Raw genomic sequence first — 16,194 nt, 5'->3', positions numbered from 1 at the left:
ATTAGGTACCTACATGATAGATATTGTATCTTTCTCTTTAATTTAATTGGAAAAAGGATACACAATTTGATGGTGATGGTGCCTCCTGTTAGGTCTTTAGGGTGCGATCGATTTCAACGAATGGTTATGATTCTATTTTCAACTATTTTTGCGTGAAAGTAGTTTGGAAAGATAAGCATCAGACTTTCACCCACATAAATGTGTGATTTTAAAATGAACATCAGTTTCATAAGAATTATTACTGTTATTATTATTATTGCTATCTATTATTATATTTAGGTTAATTTGGAAAAGAACAACAAGAAGAGAAATGTGCATATTCTTCATTTTGAAAGGATATGCGGGTCCTCTTCTGGATGGCGTTTTCTCCATCTGTTTCCTGTTTTGCTATATAGATAGATTTTGCCAAATAGGCAATAAATGAAATACATTGTACTTTTGAAATTCAAAAGAATCTCTACATTCAGACTTTTTTGGGTTGAGAAACCAAACAAAAAAAGAAGGATCCTTAAAAAAATCTTTAAGTATCTATAAATAGGGGATGTTTTTTTTTGTTTGGAATATAATTCTATTTATTTTGCTATTTCTTTTTGTTTTTTTAATTCTTATTTATTTTGTAGATTATTGTAGTTTTATTTTATATTTTCTTTTAATTATTTTTTCACTCATTTTATTTTATTTGTTTTTTTTTTTCTTTATTTATTTTTAGAGCATTATTTTTCAATTTATTCTGCAAGTACCATTGCTGCATCGAGTATTGCAGCTGCATTAAGTGGCCTTAATTGGCATTTGAGAACTGGAAAGAATCTGCGTTATTTATTAAATCAATTGACAGATTTAACAAGTGTCGAACAGGTAAGAAATTTGTAATTTTAATTAAAACCAAAGATTATCGTTTAATTATTTAAAAACGTTGACGTTATCGCAGTTTGTAAAATTGTCGAATTGTGAAAACAAAATATTTTAATATTTTTTAAAAATAAAAAACAAGAATGTTGACGGTTTTGTATAAAAAATATTTTTAAGATCTTATGCAGAAAAAATGATTGAAATCGGTTAAATCATTCTTGAGAAAATTTCAAAACAAATTAACGGTTCTAGGCCATGTATGTACATAGTTCCTGTATATCCCAAGTAAAAATGGACAACAAAAAAAAAATATCAGGAATAATTTACATTTAACTTGTTTTTATGTTTTTTTATGCTGAGCTATGAAGAAAATCAAAATCAGAAGTAAGATTTGAAAACATCAATTTACAAAAAGACTTAATAAATGTTGAGTTGTCATCTCATTTAAAAACCACCAAACATTAGTTGATATGAATTAAAATGAAATTCAGTCGAAATATCTGATATACAGTTGTGTTCTTAAAAATAGCAGTGCTGGTAACTTTTTATTAGATTGTCAATTATTTAAATAACGGACATTCTTACAAAAAAAATAACATGTTACTTGCATCTAACGGGCTTTCGTTTCCATATTAGAGACTTTTCGCTTGAAGTCATACTCTACTTTTCCCGGTGAACACACTAGTTTCGAACTCTTTGGGTATAGAGTGGTCATAAAAATAGCAGTGCTTTTGATTTAATGAGTATAAAGTGTTAAAACATCATTTTTTTATGTTCCGGTACGTACATATTTTACTATATAAATTTTTAAGTATTTGTTACATACTAGCATATAAAAAATTAATAAATATTAGCTCAAAAATAAACAATGGAACGGTCGAAACACTGCACCGAAGAAATCCGAAAACTTATTAGAAAATTGCGTTTGGAGGGAAAAACCTACCAAAATATTCAAGAAATCCGAGGCTGCCTAGCAAAAATGGTCAGAAACGTCTTAAAATGGCAAAATAAACCGAAAACGTGAGGCCCAAAAAGGATGACTACTGAAAGAACTGAAAAAAAAAAAAAAATATTCAGTTAGCAAAACAGAATCCTTCCATAGGCTCTAGGAAAATAAGAAGTAGACTTAAACTGTCTGTTAGCGCTGTCACAATACGAAGACGTTTTTTAGAAGCGAAGTTATCAGCCCAAAGTCCCTGCAAAGTACCATTCTTGACGAAAAGGCATGTGGCAAAGAGAATGGAGTTTGCCAAAGTGCTTAGAGAATGGGCAAAAGAAAAATGGAGGAATGTTCTGTAGAGCGATGAAAGCAAAGTCGTCCTTTTTGGATCCAAGGATCGTCGAGAATATGTGAGAAGACCCCAAAATGCAGCAAATGATCCTCCGTACACTATAAAAACGGAGAAGCATGGTGGAGAAAAAATTATGATATGGGCTTGCTTTACATACTACGGGGTCTGGCCTATTTATCCCATTGGGGGTATAATTGATGCAACCGAGTGTGTGAAAATTATCGAGGAGGTTATATTACCCTATGCTGAAGAGGAAATGCCGTTGGTTTGGATATACCAACAAGACTATGACCCAAAGCATACGTCAAAAAATGCAAAATCATGGTTTGCACAGAAGAAGTTATCCGTTATAGAGTGGCCCGCTCAATACCACGACCTTAACCCCATCGAAAATTTAAGGGGATGTTAAGAACGCAGTTCATAAAGAAAACCCCAAGAATTCTAAAAAGCAGTGGGTGATTCGTGGAACGCAATACCAATCGAGAGGTTACAAGTTTAAGTAGACTCGATGCCACATAGATGCGAAGCAGTCATAAAAAAACAATGGTTATGCAACAAAGTACTAATTGTAAGCTAACATTATTTGTATACTTTTATATAACTTATTACAGTTTTTCTTACTTCTTACGTAATCGATCCAATACTTTGTCATGCACTGCTATTTTTATGAAAAGCCATATATTTAAAAAACGGTTTTCAATGTGACAAAGCTAACGTCAAAAATCGATAATGCTTATTTTCTGTTATTATGAAAACATATTTTAGTTTGTTATTAGAAGTTTAATGAAATATATTATTACGTTGATATTGAAAGCCTTTTTGTTTTATTTGAAGAGCACTGCTATTTTTTTGAACACAACTGTAGATGGCTTTTCCAAAACAAAAAAAAACAGCTCAATTCGAAGCTTATGCTTTCTCACTAAAGCAAAATTTGTAAATGATCGTGGCCTTATTTTATCAAACACTTTTCACAAACTTTGCAAATTATTAAATTGAAAAGTTTTCCACTTTAAATGAAAAAAAAGCTTCACCAAACTCAAATTTGCAGAGTGCAAATAGATTTCTGAAAAGTGAAAGTTTTTTTTATTTTGCATTTGTTGTTTTTTTTTACAAAACAATAAAATTTGCAAATTATATTAAAAAATTTAATAAGTAATATGCCAAGAGAAAATTTCATTTGAAAATAAGATTTTGTTTTTGAAAAGTTGTTAAAAACTAATAAGAAAATATATGAACCATTTTGAAAATAAGGAAGTAAATAAAAGTTTACAAGAAAATTCACATAGGCTATATTTTTTTTTTTTTTTCAATTTTTGACGAATTTACAAAAGGAATTTTGAATTTAAGGTTAACGAGTTGATTCATCATAATTTCAAAAATGTCTGATTTTGTAGATGTTTTTAAATCCACTGGACTCGAAGCCATTCTTCAATGTAATTTGAAAATTTATAGCTAAAAATCGTTTCTTTTGAAAAGCCGTTGTAAGTAAAACAAAGTTAATACTAAAAGTTAATTATAGTGACCAAAGGAAAGTTAAACTTAGAATTAACTCCGATATCCGATTGTTCCAACAAAAGATATTTCCCAATCGTGTTGTCAAAAATTTGAGATAAAATACAATTGAAAAGCTAATATGTGTTTAAGTCCCTTGCAACAACTTTTGTGTTGAGTGGAGCCCAATATCATCTACGCAATCAATAAGCAAAGCATTCGTCTGCAGAGAAGTTACTCGATTGTCGAATTTTATCATTAATGAATTTCCGCGAACACTTTTCACCAATGAAGATTTCCTTATCTAGCTGGATGTGTTGGCCATGGTATTGATTCACCAAATTTTCCAATGCATATTTGATCTTGATAACACAATCTTAGATTTACTTCCAACTTTTCAAAATACGAATTAATTTCAAATAAAGTATGAAAAATTGAAAAAAATTGTATCACACTCAAACAATTAATCAACAATATTCACAAAAAGTTACTAAGTTTGTATCTTCAAAGTCACAGCCAACTAATTCAAGACACCTTATTCATAGGAAATCTTTAAGTTTACATTTAAGTTTTAAAAATTTTCTATCAAACTCGATTATATTTGACAGTCAAATTAAAAAAAAAATGGAGCTACTATTTTTAGCTAAAACCTATAAATTTTAATCTATCACTCTAGCTGCTGCAAGTAGTACACTATAATAAAAAATTATATGCAAAACATAAAATATGAACAAATCAAAATAATAAAAATCAGCACGTGCCCTGATAATATTTTTTCCACTTTCAGTTCCACTTCCATTAAATTATATTAGGATGGGTGACAATGAAATCATTTATACATACAATTATATTGTTATACATTGTGATGCAATTAAACCATATCATTGTTATTACCAAAACAAAAATCTCTTAATCAGGAGAAGAGACTTTTTCTAAAAGAATCATCAAATTATGTACAAACATTAATACAAAACAGAAACTTCTTTCGAAATTATGATTGAAATAAAAATAAAAGCATATGTTCACAATTTTCTAAATTGCACGCCTCTCAAATTTAAAACATTTTTATTTTATGCAAATTGTATCTTATGTAAAATAAAATCTTCAAAAAATATGTATTTGAATGCCCATGATTCAAAGTTCAATCTATCCCCTTTATCCATTCGATCAATTTTTGGGGTCGAAGTAAAAAAAAAAAAAAACAAAACTCCACTCCAATGGCTCTATTAATTATGATGGGTCCGAAATAAAAAAATTCAAAAACATCACAAAAATGTCGTCTGTCTCGAGAATCAGGAGAATCGTTATGGATTCCATTTAAATTGTCTTGATGATGTCTTTCTTTTTTAACTCTTGACCAAGCGGCAGAATGTAGAATTATCAATGAACTTAAAAAACTATACAAACAACACGCCCCATTTCTAAAGTTGATGGGTTTTAAAATAAAAAAAAAACATAATCAAGTACCACACAAGATCAATTTTATTCGCAGAAAGCTCTGCTTAATGTTTCTGCACAATCAGTTAATTAATCCCATGGAACTAATTTTCATTTTTTCGAAATTTGAATATTTATTTTTTATTTTTGTTTCCATTGTGGTTGTCTCCACATCAGACACATATTTTGAATGTATGCTCAAGCATTTAAGATACTTTTTGTTGAGTTCTGTTTTTCTTTTAATCTTAATTACTCTGTAAACGGCACTGAACCTCACCGACAACAGACGGCAATAAAGTGGTTGTTCGGTGGTGGGGGAGGGAGGGGGTATTCAAAATTTGAATCGGTTTTAAACTCTTGAAACTCGAGGTTAAAACGAAACGAATGTTTGTTTTTTTATTTTTTAAGAAACAGCTGTTTTAAGTGTCAGACAAACAAATTATTGCGACATATTTTCATCAATCTGTCTGTAGAGACAAAATATGCATTCTTTTGTTTTTGTCGGTATCGAAATTGTTTTTTTTTTATATAAATAAATTGATTTCATTAAAGATTTATCCCATTTAAAGATAACTTGATTCCAAAAGAACAAAAAACTATGCCTTTTGTAAAGTTTTTTTAAGAAATATGCAAGCAGTTAATGTTAAAATTCGCTGTACGTTGAGTCCAAAGTCCAATTTGGAAGGCTGACATCTAAGTTGGTTCATTTTATCTATAATATTTCCCTTAAGTCAATTGAAAATGTTACTTTTTCAGTGTTAATAATGCTGATTTCTCCACAGTGGAGATTTCAAGTATGGATTAAACTTATCAGTCGTATCAAATTAAACATTATCCACTGTATTAAACTAGACCAAAAACTACTCAATGAAAACTTATTATGGGCAAAACGTTACTCATTTTATTAAATTTGGAAGAAGAATTAAAATTTTGTCAACAATATTTCAATTTCCATCGAAGTGTTACTTTTTAAAAACAGAAAACTAAGTGATTTCTTACAAAAACGCTTTCTTTTTTCGAGCTTTCGCAGATATTATGATGGTTATTTTTCAGGAAAATACTTGCAGTACTGAATGCAATAACTCCCATAAATCGTTCTTCATGTGTTTCTTTCACGAATTTTAACTGCTGACAGTTAAGCCAATTTATTTTAGTGAAATAAACGTCACAATTAAAATGATATTGTAATCCATTACAACTTCAGTCTGAATTTATTTTATTCTTTTTTAATTTGTTGGGTGTGAAAGTTGAAATGAAAGGAATGAAGTCATTAAGTGTACAACGACACGAAGGCATAGAAGCATTTAAAAATATTGTTCTTCTTTCAAGGTCATGTCAAAACATTTGCCTCGGCAATTTACATTAATTACAAAAAGGGTAAACAAAGCGACCCGACCGACCCGCAACGCTGGAATCAATTTTATTACTTGAAATTAAAATAAAATGAAATTCAAAAAAAAACATAAGCACCCCCACTTTCTAGGGCCCGCTGTTTTAGTTCTTGTTAGCTGCTGAGTCATTCAATTTCCGTCTTATTTTGATGTGAATGTATAATTTTATAAAACACTTTTGGACTTTGTTTTGTATTCCTCATTGGACTGTCACTTGACTGTAGTCCTTCAATTAAGTTGATTTCTTTTTTTTTTTTTTAATAAAGAAATAAAGCAGAAGTAACAAGAATTTGCTTGTAATGCGATGCGGTAGTGAAACGGAACCAATGATGATGGTTGTGCTTAGAGTGAAATTAATGAATCAATAATATTCATACATATCTGTAAAAAATCAAACTTACATAGTTTCTGAGAATTTAATTTGAATGAAGAAATAAATGTTGGACATGGTAAAAAAATTGGTTTGAACACATCAAACATTTTTATCGTTCCTATTTTTGTGAACCTACAAGTTAGAGTTCAACTTCGAGCAAAACTTTTTTTATTTTTGTCCAATAATTTTATGTCACTTGACTCCTGGATTTCTGCTATTTGCCTTCCGTTCTTTTTTTGAAATATGATCAATCAATATCGAAGAACAATGAAGTTTTTATTGTTACTTTCAAACTCTTGCAAGGTTCTTATCTTTTTAAAATGTCATTTTATTTTGAACCCGAATGTTGTTCGCAAAGTTTGTGTCAACGCACTTACAAGTTCATTTAGATACTTTGACTTTTTCCATTTATTCATTTTTCTAAAAATTGTAAGATAGAATGTGGTTAAACACAAATTATTTATTAATATTTCTTTTTATTATGATAACATTAGTATGGTTCAATTATATAGAAAAAAATGTTGGCCAATGCAACCGGCAACACACCTCTATCCGACAGAATTCCGATGACGCATGAGGCATTATTGAGGTTCTATGCTGTTAAAGTGACAAGTTATCTCATCTTGAATGTTTGATTATCTTGTCGGCCAATTAACAACGCCACGACTAAAGATAACACGACCATTGAATTTGTAGCCCAAATTCGCCATTTTTTCATTAGCTGTGTGGCAAGTGGCACCGTCCTGTTGAAACGACTTATCGTTCATATCCGCATCTTTGAATTCGGGCCATACAAATTTTGCCTGAATAATTTTAACGCGTTTTCGATTGTAAATCATTGGTTTACATTGAGTTAGTCGGAAATTCAAAAATGTCAAGAGATATGCAAACAAAAACTTGAACTTTAGGTGTAGTTCACATTGAACATCGGCCCTTCAAATTTAACCAAACTTTATTATCCTACAATAAATTTTGATTATGACTTTTATCGACAGGGTGCAATTCGACAATACATATTATGAGTTCCTAGAGATCGCCAAAATTATAAGCATGCACATGTGACATTGCGTGCTGGCTTAAAACTTGTATGCAATTTATTTCTCAATAAAAAGTCGAACTTTTATTTATCCGTCTGATGACTTTTAAACTCCTTTTCTTGAATTTATTTTCATATTTTAAGCCATTCATATATTAAAACGTTGCTCCCCACAAAGGTCAGAGTTCCTTTTTTCTTATTCATAATAAACGTATGCCCAGATGCCCAGGCCCACTATAAATTTAAATTCTCTCTCATCCCATTTGACACACAGTTTCCTGTAAAAATGGCCTCATTCAACGAAGATGATGATGATGATGATGAACCAAAAAACAAAATAATAATAAAAGCAACGCCGGCCATCGTGTCTTTGACTTCGTTCATTATTGACCCATTGAGAAAAATAAAAATTTCTTTCTTCGTTACTTTCATTTTCAATGAACTCTCACAATGAATGAGTAAGTGAAAAGGAAGGTAGGTGCAGGGAAGGAGGGGGTGGGTGGTGTATTGTCAATTTGAGGGCTGTACATTAAAAGAATTTCTCCAAAGTCGTTATACGCATGATAAGAATAAGAAGACTCAAGGCTCCAATAAATGATGAATAACCGAGCGATTGGAGGCTTTTTTCAAGCTGGTGGAGCCGGGGCCATCGTACAACAACGAAATTGATGACGAAGAAAAACAACATGTGCGTGAAATATGTACCTACATAACCAACGCAAGCACAGTCGTTGATCTTTGTTAACTTAAATTAAAAAAAAAAAAACAATAATAATAATATTTTTTTTCTTAATTTTTTAATGTCATTTTTTGCAATAACGATGCCGACCTTTTTTTTCATCCTTTTTTTCCGTGCGATTAGAATGAGAATGATATCATCTTACAAAAAGGGCTGGACTATGTATTGTTGTCAAAATAAAAAGAAATTGTTTGTAAAAATAAATTAAAATGTACAATTATTAGGTTTAACAGACTTGGTGGCTTTCAATGTTACGCATGTGACACAGATACTCGTGATATAATCATTTGTTTACACAGTAACAATTTTTTTGTTACCATTTTAATTAAGTTACAGGAGGTTTACAGATTACTATTGATTTTTTTTTAATTTTAAGTCATTAAGTCAAAAGTCTCGAATAACTAAAACCTTTAAGATCACATACAATATGTTACTGTTCTTCACTTAAATTCATTTGGAATTGTTAATAATCTCAAAAGTTATTGTTCTCTACACAAAAATTGTATAGGTACTAATTTCTAGCGTCAGTTAATGACGAGAAGAAAAACTTTTGAAATGCTACAAAATGTTATTGGCATAACATAAAAACATTTTATCACATTGACACAATATAAGACAGAAAAATGCCAACAGTGGGAATGCTGGACACATATTACTTGACTTAAAGTTTTAAAATCCAAGATGTACTGGGATTAGGTTATCATCAATTTTCAAGGTGTTACGAATGTGACAAACTTTTTAAACTCTTGAATAAATTCATTCATATTCATAGTTGTTTGATAAGTTCTGATTTTATCTTTGCTAAACTAAACTTCAGTTTATGTTATTCATAGACAATTTAAACCCATTTTAAAACGCTAGCCTGAAGTCTAAAAATAAACACGATGGAACCGATGTTTAAGCTTTTTTTAAATCTATAAAACGTCAAAAATAAACAAACTGATTGTGAAAATAACGTTGCGAGAGCTGCCAAATTCTTTAAGAATAGCAGCTGTGTCTAACCTTGACTCCAGTTGAAATAAACTCGGGTTTAAAATATGACTATGAATATGCACCCATCGCATTTATTTTTGAAGCATGACATTAAAAAGAAATATACACAAAATGTTGGTTTGTTACGAGTGTGACAAGTTGATGTTTCTGAGAGCTATTCGAAGAAAATTTGGAGCAATGGATGAAGGTGTGCATGACGCCGAAATAGTGGCGGTATTTTGTTTCATAAATGATTGAACCAAACCAATATTATGCTTTTCAGTTAGCTAGAGACAATTTTGTTCCAAATTTCTCAAAAACGACTCCAAAGATTTTGATTAAATTTTGTGACAGACACACATTTTGTGAATTAACGCAAATAAAGAATTCTTTTATTTTTACCCTTAAACTATTTTAATATTTATTATAATAATTAAAGTATTTTCTTGTTTTTTTAATTTCAGGACTACCTCCAAGATTGCATGAGTCGAATGGAACAAATCTTCGAGGAGCATAGTCGCAACCTGACACCCTACATCGTTACCATGGATGCTCAACAGCATCAGCATCATCATTCAATGAATGGTAACAATAATAGTTCTTCCATTTTACCTGATTTAACACAAACTTGCAAAATGCAAGCTAATAATCAAAAAGATATTCATGATATAAAATTTTAAAATTTATTTTTCTTAAACAACAACAAAAAAAAAACATAAACAAAAAACCCCAACGCACACATCCATATACCTGCTGAATCAACATAAATTCATAAACAAACAAAAATTTAATTACACTACACCAACATTTTATGTAATATTATATAATAATCTACCTTCAAGAAACTGTAGCAAATGATTATTTCGGAAATGATTTAAAAAACAAAAATCATCGTCTCATATAAAATTATTTTCAAAACAAAAACTAAAGACATAACAAAAACAAAAACGTAAAAAAATTACAAAGTTACAATTGTTAATTTTATATTACTAATTTTTGTTTTATTCGTTGGAAACATAAAACAAAACAAAAAATGAAATCGTTTAAATAGTTTTAACAACAAAAATGAAGCATTTAAGTTTTTCTTATTTTAAATTCTATTTTACACACAAATTGTTTTGTTTATATTGAACATAAAAAGAAAACATATTATAACCACATAATTTTTATTTTTCGAAACTTATGTTAAATTTAAAGTTTATAACGTTTTGTTGGTGCTCAAACTTATATATGTATATTATATATAGATTTTATTTTATACGCGTTTATTAATTATATTGAGAAAAAATATATAAGAAAAAAGTTACAACCTTATTAAAAATGAAATCATTTAACATACAACAAAAAAAAAAGAAAAAAAAATTAACAAACATTTTCCATGTTTTTTTTGGAAAACAAAAACAATAATAACAATATTGAATATATATTTTTTAGAAGTTTTTTCTATATACTTTAAAAAATGTTAAAAAAAATAATAAGAATTTTTACTTAGTTTTATTTTGAATGTATATAAATAATATATATTGTATTTTTATATATACATATCTATAAAATTAAAAAAATAAAAACACAAACATTGTTCTAGTTACTAAAAAAGAATTAGTAACACACGCATAATAAATTGAATTGAAATATTATATATGTTTAAATCCTATAAAGTGTAAAATTTAATAAAAACTTAAAAAATGCGAGAGGTAAAAGTCAACACAAAAACAATTTAATAACTTTGAATTTTCTTTTAATTTTAGTAAAATAATAGAATTATAAGAATTATTTCTTTTATAAAACATTTGTTTGTTTGTTTGTGAAATAAATAAATCATTTAACCAGAAAAACAAAAAACACGAAACAAAATCCAAACGCAACGCAACATTTAAATTTTTATATTAAAATGTGATTTACAGATTTTCTTTTGTTTGATAACTTAAAAAAGAAAAAAAAAAAAACAAAATAATCTTTCGAAAACTTAAAAAAATCATTTGAATTTTAGTTTTGAAAAAAAAAGCAAAAACAATTTACAATTAATAGACTGAAAATTTCACACGCTTACCTATTACTACTATACTACTATCTTCTACCATTTACTACTAAATAATTAAACAACAACAAAAAAATTATATATTTTTTTGATATTTTACGTATTTAAAAATATAAACATATTTTTCTTTCTTTTTGTTTATTAAAAAAAAATTAAATACTATATAAATGTATGTTATTAAAAATGCGGATACAGAGTTTAAATAAAACAATAATTTGTTTTTTGTATGCAAATAAATAAATTAAAAATATGTAACAACCAAAATAAACATAGAGCTAAATAAATAGAATAAAATTACAAAACAACAAAACAATAGACTATCAAAATATATTTATACAAAAATAGTAAACATAAAAAGCAAAACAATAACTTATTTATTTAAGGTACCTACTACATGCATTTAATTGAATTTTTAAATATTATTTTTCTTTATTATTTTACATAAAAACTGCTATACAAAAAATATAAGTGAGTTTAAAAAAAAGTTAAATTTAAAGCTAAAACCAATCTTTTTCATCGTATGTATTTTTGTCAACCGGTTTTGAAACCTTGCACTTGCACATAATTCTGTCTTTTATAATTTTGAACTCTTTTGAACTTCCAACAGTTGTCCGATTTTGGCCAAAATACTTACGAAAAATAATTCTATCGTAATTAAGTTTCCTTTTTATGAATGAAATTTGGCGAATTTATATTTTCATTATTCAATTCTTGAAAAAAAACTTATGAAAAAACAAAAAATAATTCTTGTTCCAACTCTCACTTATTTTTTCTGTTAATGATTCTCTTAAAACAAAAAAACATTACAAAAACATTTTTGAATAATAATATTTTTGCTAAGACCGTACCTTTATTTTTATAAACAAAAAGTTTTGTAAATTATAAAATTTAAAAATATTTGCATGAGAATAAACAAATAAAACAAAAATCATTCATGTATCTGAAAAAACAACAAAAATAAAATGTGTATATTATTTTTTGTCTTTGTATTTAATTTAAATCTAATTGCATGTATATTTAAGTTTTAAGTTTATAATATATTTTCCTGTTGCTTATAATAAAAATAATTATAATTATTATTATTTAATTATTACATTATTTTCCAATTAAGTTTAGTTTGCATGCAATTAGTTAAAAAAAAAAACACAAAAAAAAACATTAAAATCTCAATTAAATAAACAAAAAAAGAAAGAAAAACAAACTTGATATAAAGAATAATAAAAATAAAAAGAAAAATTTATGGAACTTGAATTCCTCGCTAATTAAAAATTAAACAACAAAATAATCTTATATAAAATGACTGCATGAAAGCCCCGATAAAAATGAATTAAAACTAAAAATATTTAAACAACTTTTTAAATATTTAAAATTTAAAAAAAAATTACTTAAAAATAAAATAAAACAAAAATAAATGCAATCCTGTACATCAAGGGGAAGGCATTTCCTTACGCTTTACAAAAATATACAAAAACAAAATAGAGCAAGGGTTTTAAGAAGAAAATTTGAAAATTTACTAACCCTTCTCAAAAACATTTAAGTCACAAAACGTGTTGCATTTGAGTGTTAGATAAAAAAATTATTTAATTTAAAAACTAAAATGAGACTAAAGGATCTGTAAAAGACCTCGCTTTAATTTTTTTTATAATTAATAAATACCAATATTTATTTAAACAAATTTATTGCCTTAAACAGTTTCACTGGTATTTAATTATTGCAAATAACACACTACTACATAGTCATTCCTTAAATAAAAAAAAAAATATAATATAAATCCCAGCAGGAGTTTTGTTGCAAAAAGAAACAAAACCTCTTGCCAATTTTATAAACAAAAACCAAAGAACATCCTTTCTTCTCATAAAAATATATATAAACACACTCAAGTGCAACATTTTTAAGAAATTTTATTTATTGAATTTAACAAAAATAACAAATAAAAATCAGCTCAAATTTTAATGCCAGATTGCTTTTATTTGTTTAAACAATTAAAGAACGAAACGATAAATATTCGAAACCAAGAAAGAATATATGGCTACAAAATTCAAAACGAACTACAATAAATTTGAAAACGAAATATTATTTAATTTTTATGTTTAACACAAAAATATGTCAATGTAAATCAGTAAATAAAAACAAAAATGTGAAACATAAAAAAACTTGTATAGTTGAAAAATTGCATAGTTTTTTTCTTTTTAAATAATTTCAATTAATATGCAACATATCAAATTATTTCCTTAATTAAAAATAACTAAAAGAAATAAATGTAAAATTTAAATAAAAAGAAAACTAATATTGTTAAGATTTTTATTTTATAAGAAATTATTATTCATTTAAATAAATCTTATGATGATGATTTATTTTTTCCTGTAAAAACTTTTAGGTATACACAAAAATGAAAAATAAAAAGAATAAATTAAAAAATATAATTATTCATAATACGCTTATTCTTTACCATCTTAACAAAAAAACATAAAAAAACACACACTTGTACATTAATAAACAAAAAAAAAACGGTAAAAGAAAGTTAAATCATATGAAACAAAATAATAAAAAATAAAATTGTAATAATAAAATATAATACAAAAAAAATATGTGGTTATGTGCGAGAAAAAAAAAATTGAATTGTTAAAAATAACTAAATTGTTTATTTTTCTACTACTACTACTATTATTACATATGTAAAACTATATATTTTTGTTTTATTATAACATTATAATAAATATTATTATAAACTTGTAACATGGATTGTAAAATTATAAATAAATATAAACAAATAATTTTTCTACTTATTATCTAGTTCATAGAATTACAACTATTATTATTATTATTAATATTATTACTATATTATTATTCATTTAATTATTATTATTATTTTTAACGAAGAATGTAAATGCAAAAAAATATAACGAAAAAAGCGAGATGGACGACAGAGAGAATGGAATTAAATGTGTAGAAATCAGTTTAGCATTGCATTGACTATTTTTATTTTCTATTTTTATTTTATATAACTTCAGTTATTATAATTTAGTAAACAATAGTTAACTAAAAACGTAAATATATAAACTACAAACAAAAACAAAAGAAAATGATGAAAAAAATATAAACACAAAAAAAATAGAAACCAACATTTGAATTTTTGTTTTATTGGGAATTTTTTTCTCAGCTTTTATTTCAGGTAGTCAAAGGAGGTAAAATTATTCACGAAGTTTTCTTTGGAGCTCAACGAAACCAGCCTAAGTCCTTTACGAAACGTGAAAGACTGACTATATTTTCTTTTTAGGAGAATTTTCCTAGATAAGTCTTGCGTTTTTGAGCTATGGCAGCTCCTCCTCTTTCTCATCCATACAACTTCTGCGAAAGTAATTTCAGAATACGCCTAGCTACCAACCCCTTTATTAGTGACTGACCCATCTTTTTAAAAGGGGATTGGCTCGCCTTCCAGGGATGCTCTATCCTCCTAGAAACAAAGCTGGAAGTTTCTGTCGAATTGTAATTGAGAAATGTTGTATTCTGTGTGCTTTAAGAACTACGGACGGGTTGATGTTCGTATGTACCCACTGCGATTAAGCTTTTAGGCGAATAGCAGAAGTTGCTGCTATTTATTTGCTAAGCATATCCAGACGTAGGCAAGCTGAACTTTGGACTATTTTGAGTTTGTAGTGGCTTATAGAATTTTCAAAAGCAATCCATCATACTGCCAAACCTTACAGTTAAATCAGTCTGATTTCCGATGTATATAACCAATTCGTAGTACGGGATTGTAAGCCCCATTTATTACCAATGGCTTTTTGGCAGGAGAAGAGAGCTACTGTAGTTTTTTTCACTTTTTCTTGTACGTGACGTTTAGAGTTGTAAAGGAAAATGCAATCAATGAAACCAGAAATAGTCAATGAATGTATGCAATTGGCCTATGTTCCTATTGCTATGCTATTAATTAAAAAAACTGATCGATCTGCAATTCGCAATATTAAGTTTCAAGCTTTTTTTGTTGAATAAAGGAAGATTCATGTATTGATGAAATGGTTTTGAAAACATGTTTATTATCAGCCTATAGTGAGAACGAAGACTACTTTATGATCTTTTCAAGATCTTTTATTGTAAGAATGAAAAAAAAGAGAGTCTAGGTGGCTGCCTTGGGAACAGCCAGAGGGTATGATGGGGCAAATCTACAATTAATGCTATTATATCAGTTTTTAAGGTAAAAGAAAATCTATTTAACAAAAGAGGGTTCAAAGCCAAGAAAAGAGTAAGTCTATGGGAGATTTTGTTACAGCCTTATTGAAATCTGTTGAAATAAAATCGACTTCGTAATCTTTAACTAAGGCAGAGAGGGTGAAAGACACAAACTCAACGAGGTTACTAATTATAGACCTGCATGTAAGAAAACAATGCTTTCTAGGAGATATAATTGTTTTGCAGTGGAAGCTTAAAATTTCATACAAAATACATTCGAAGAGTTTAGGTACATATTTGAAGAAGTTGGCAATGGGTTGAAAATTGTTAACATCTCCTTTGGAGCCCTTTTTGTGTGCTGGGATTATCAATAAGAATATCCAAATTTGGGAAAATCATATTCGAT

General features: G+C 27.5%; 1 protein-coding gene across 3 annotated transcripts in view; it reads left to right on the top strand.

The window, feature by feature from the left end:
* The window catches only part of LOC129945098 (G1/S-specific cyclin-D2), a 175,709-nt gene extending 160,969 nt beyond the window's left edge, over positions 1-14,740 (top strand). For 2 of the 3 annotated variants that reach the window (XM_056054757.1, XM_056054756.1), the window contains 2 exons: positions 710-855; positions 10,045-14,740. In XM_056054757.1, coding sequence (XP_055910732.1) covers positions 710-855; positions 10,045-10,260 — 362 coding nt within the window. In that variant the 3' untranslated portion in view covers positions 10,261-14,740. The remainder of the gene's footprint in view (positions 1-709; positions 856-10,044) is intronic. The other variant, XM_056054758.1, reaches the window with a different exon arrangement.
* The last annotated feature ends 1,454 nt before the right edge of the window (positions 14,741-16,194 follow it).

This window comes from Eupeodes corollae, chromosome 2, assembly GCF_945859685.1.
Source record: "Eupeodes corollae chromosome 2, idEupCoro1.1, whole genome shotgun sequence".
Taxonomy (NCBI): Eukaryota; Metazoa; Arthropoda; class Insecta; order Diptera; family Syrphidae; genus Eupeodes; species Eupeodes corollae.
Note: the sequence above shows the minus strand (reverse complement) of the source record. Positions and strands in the feature narration are given on the sequence as shown.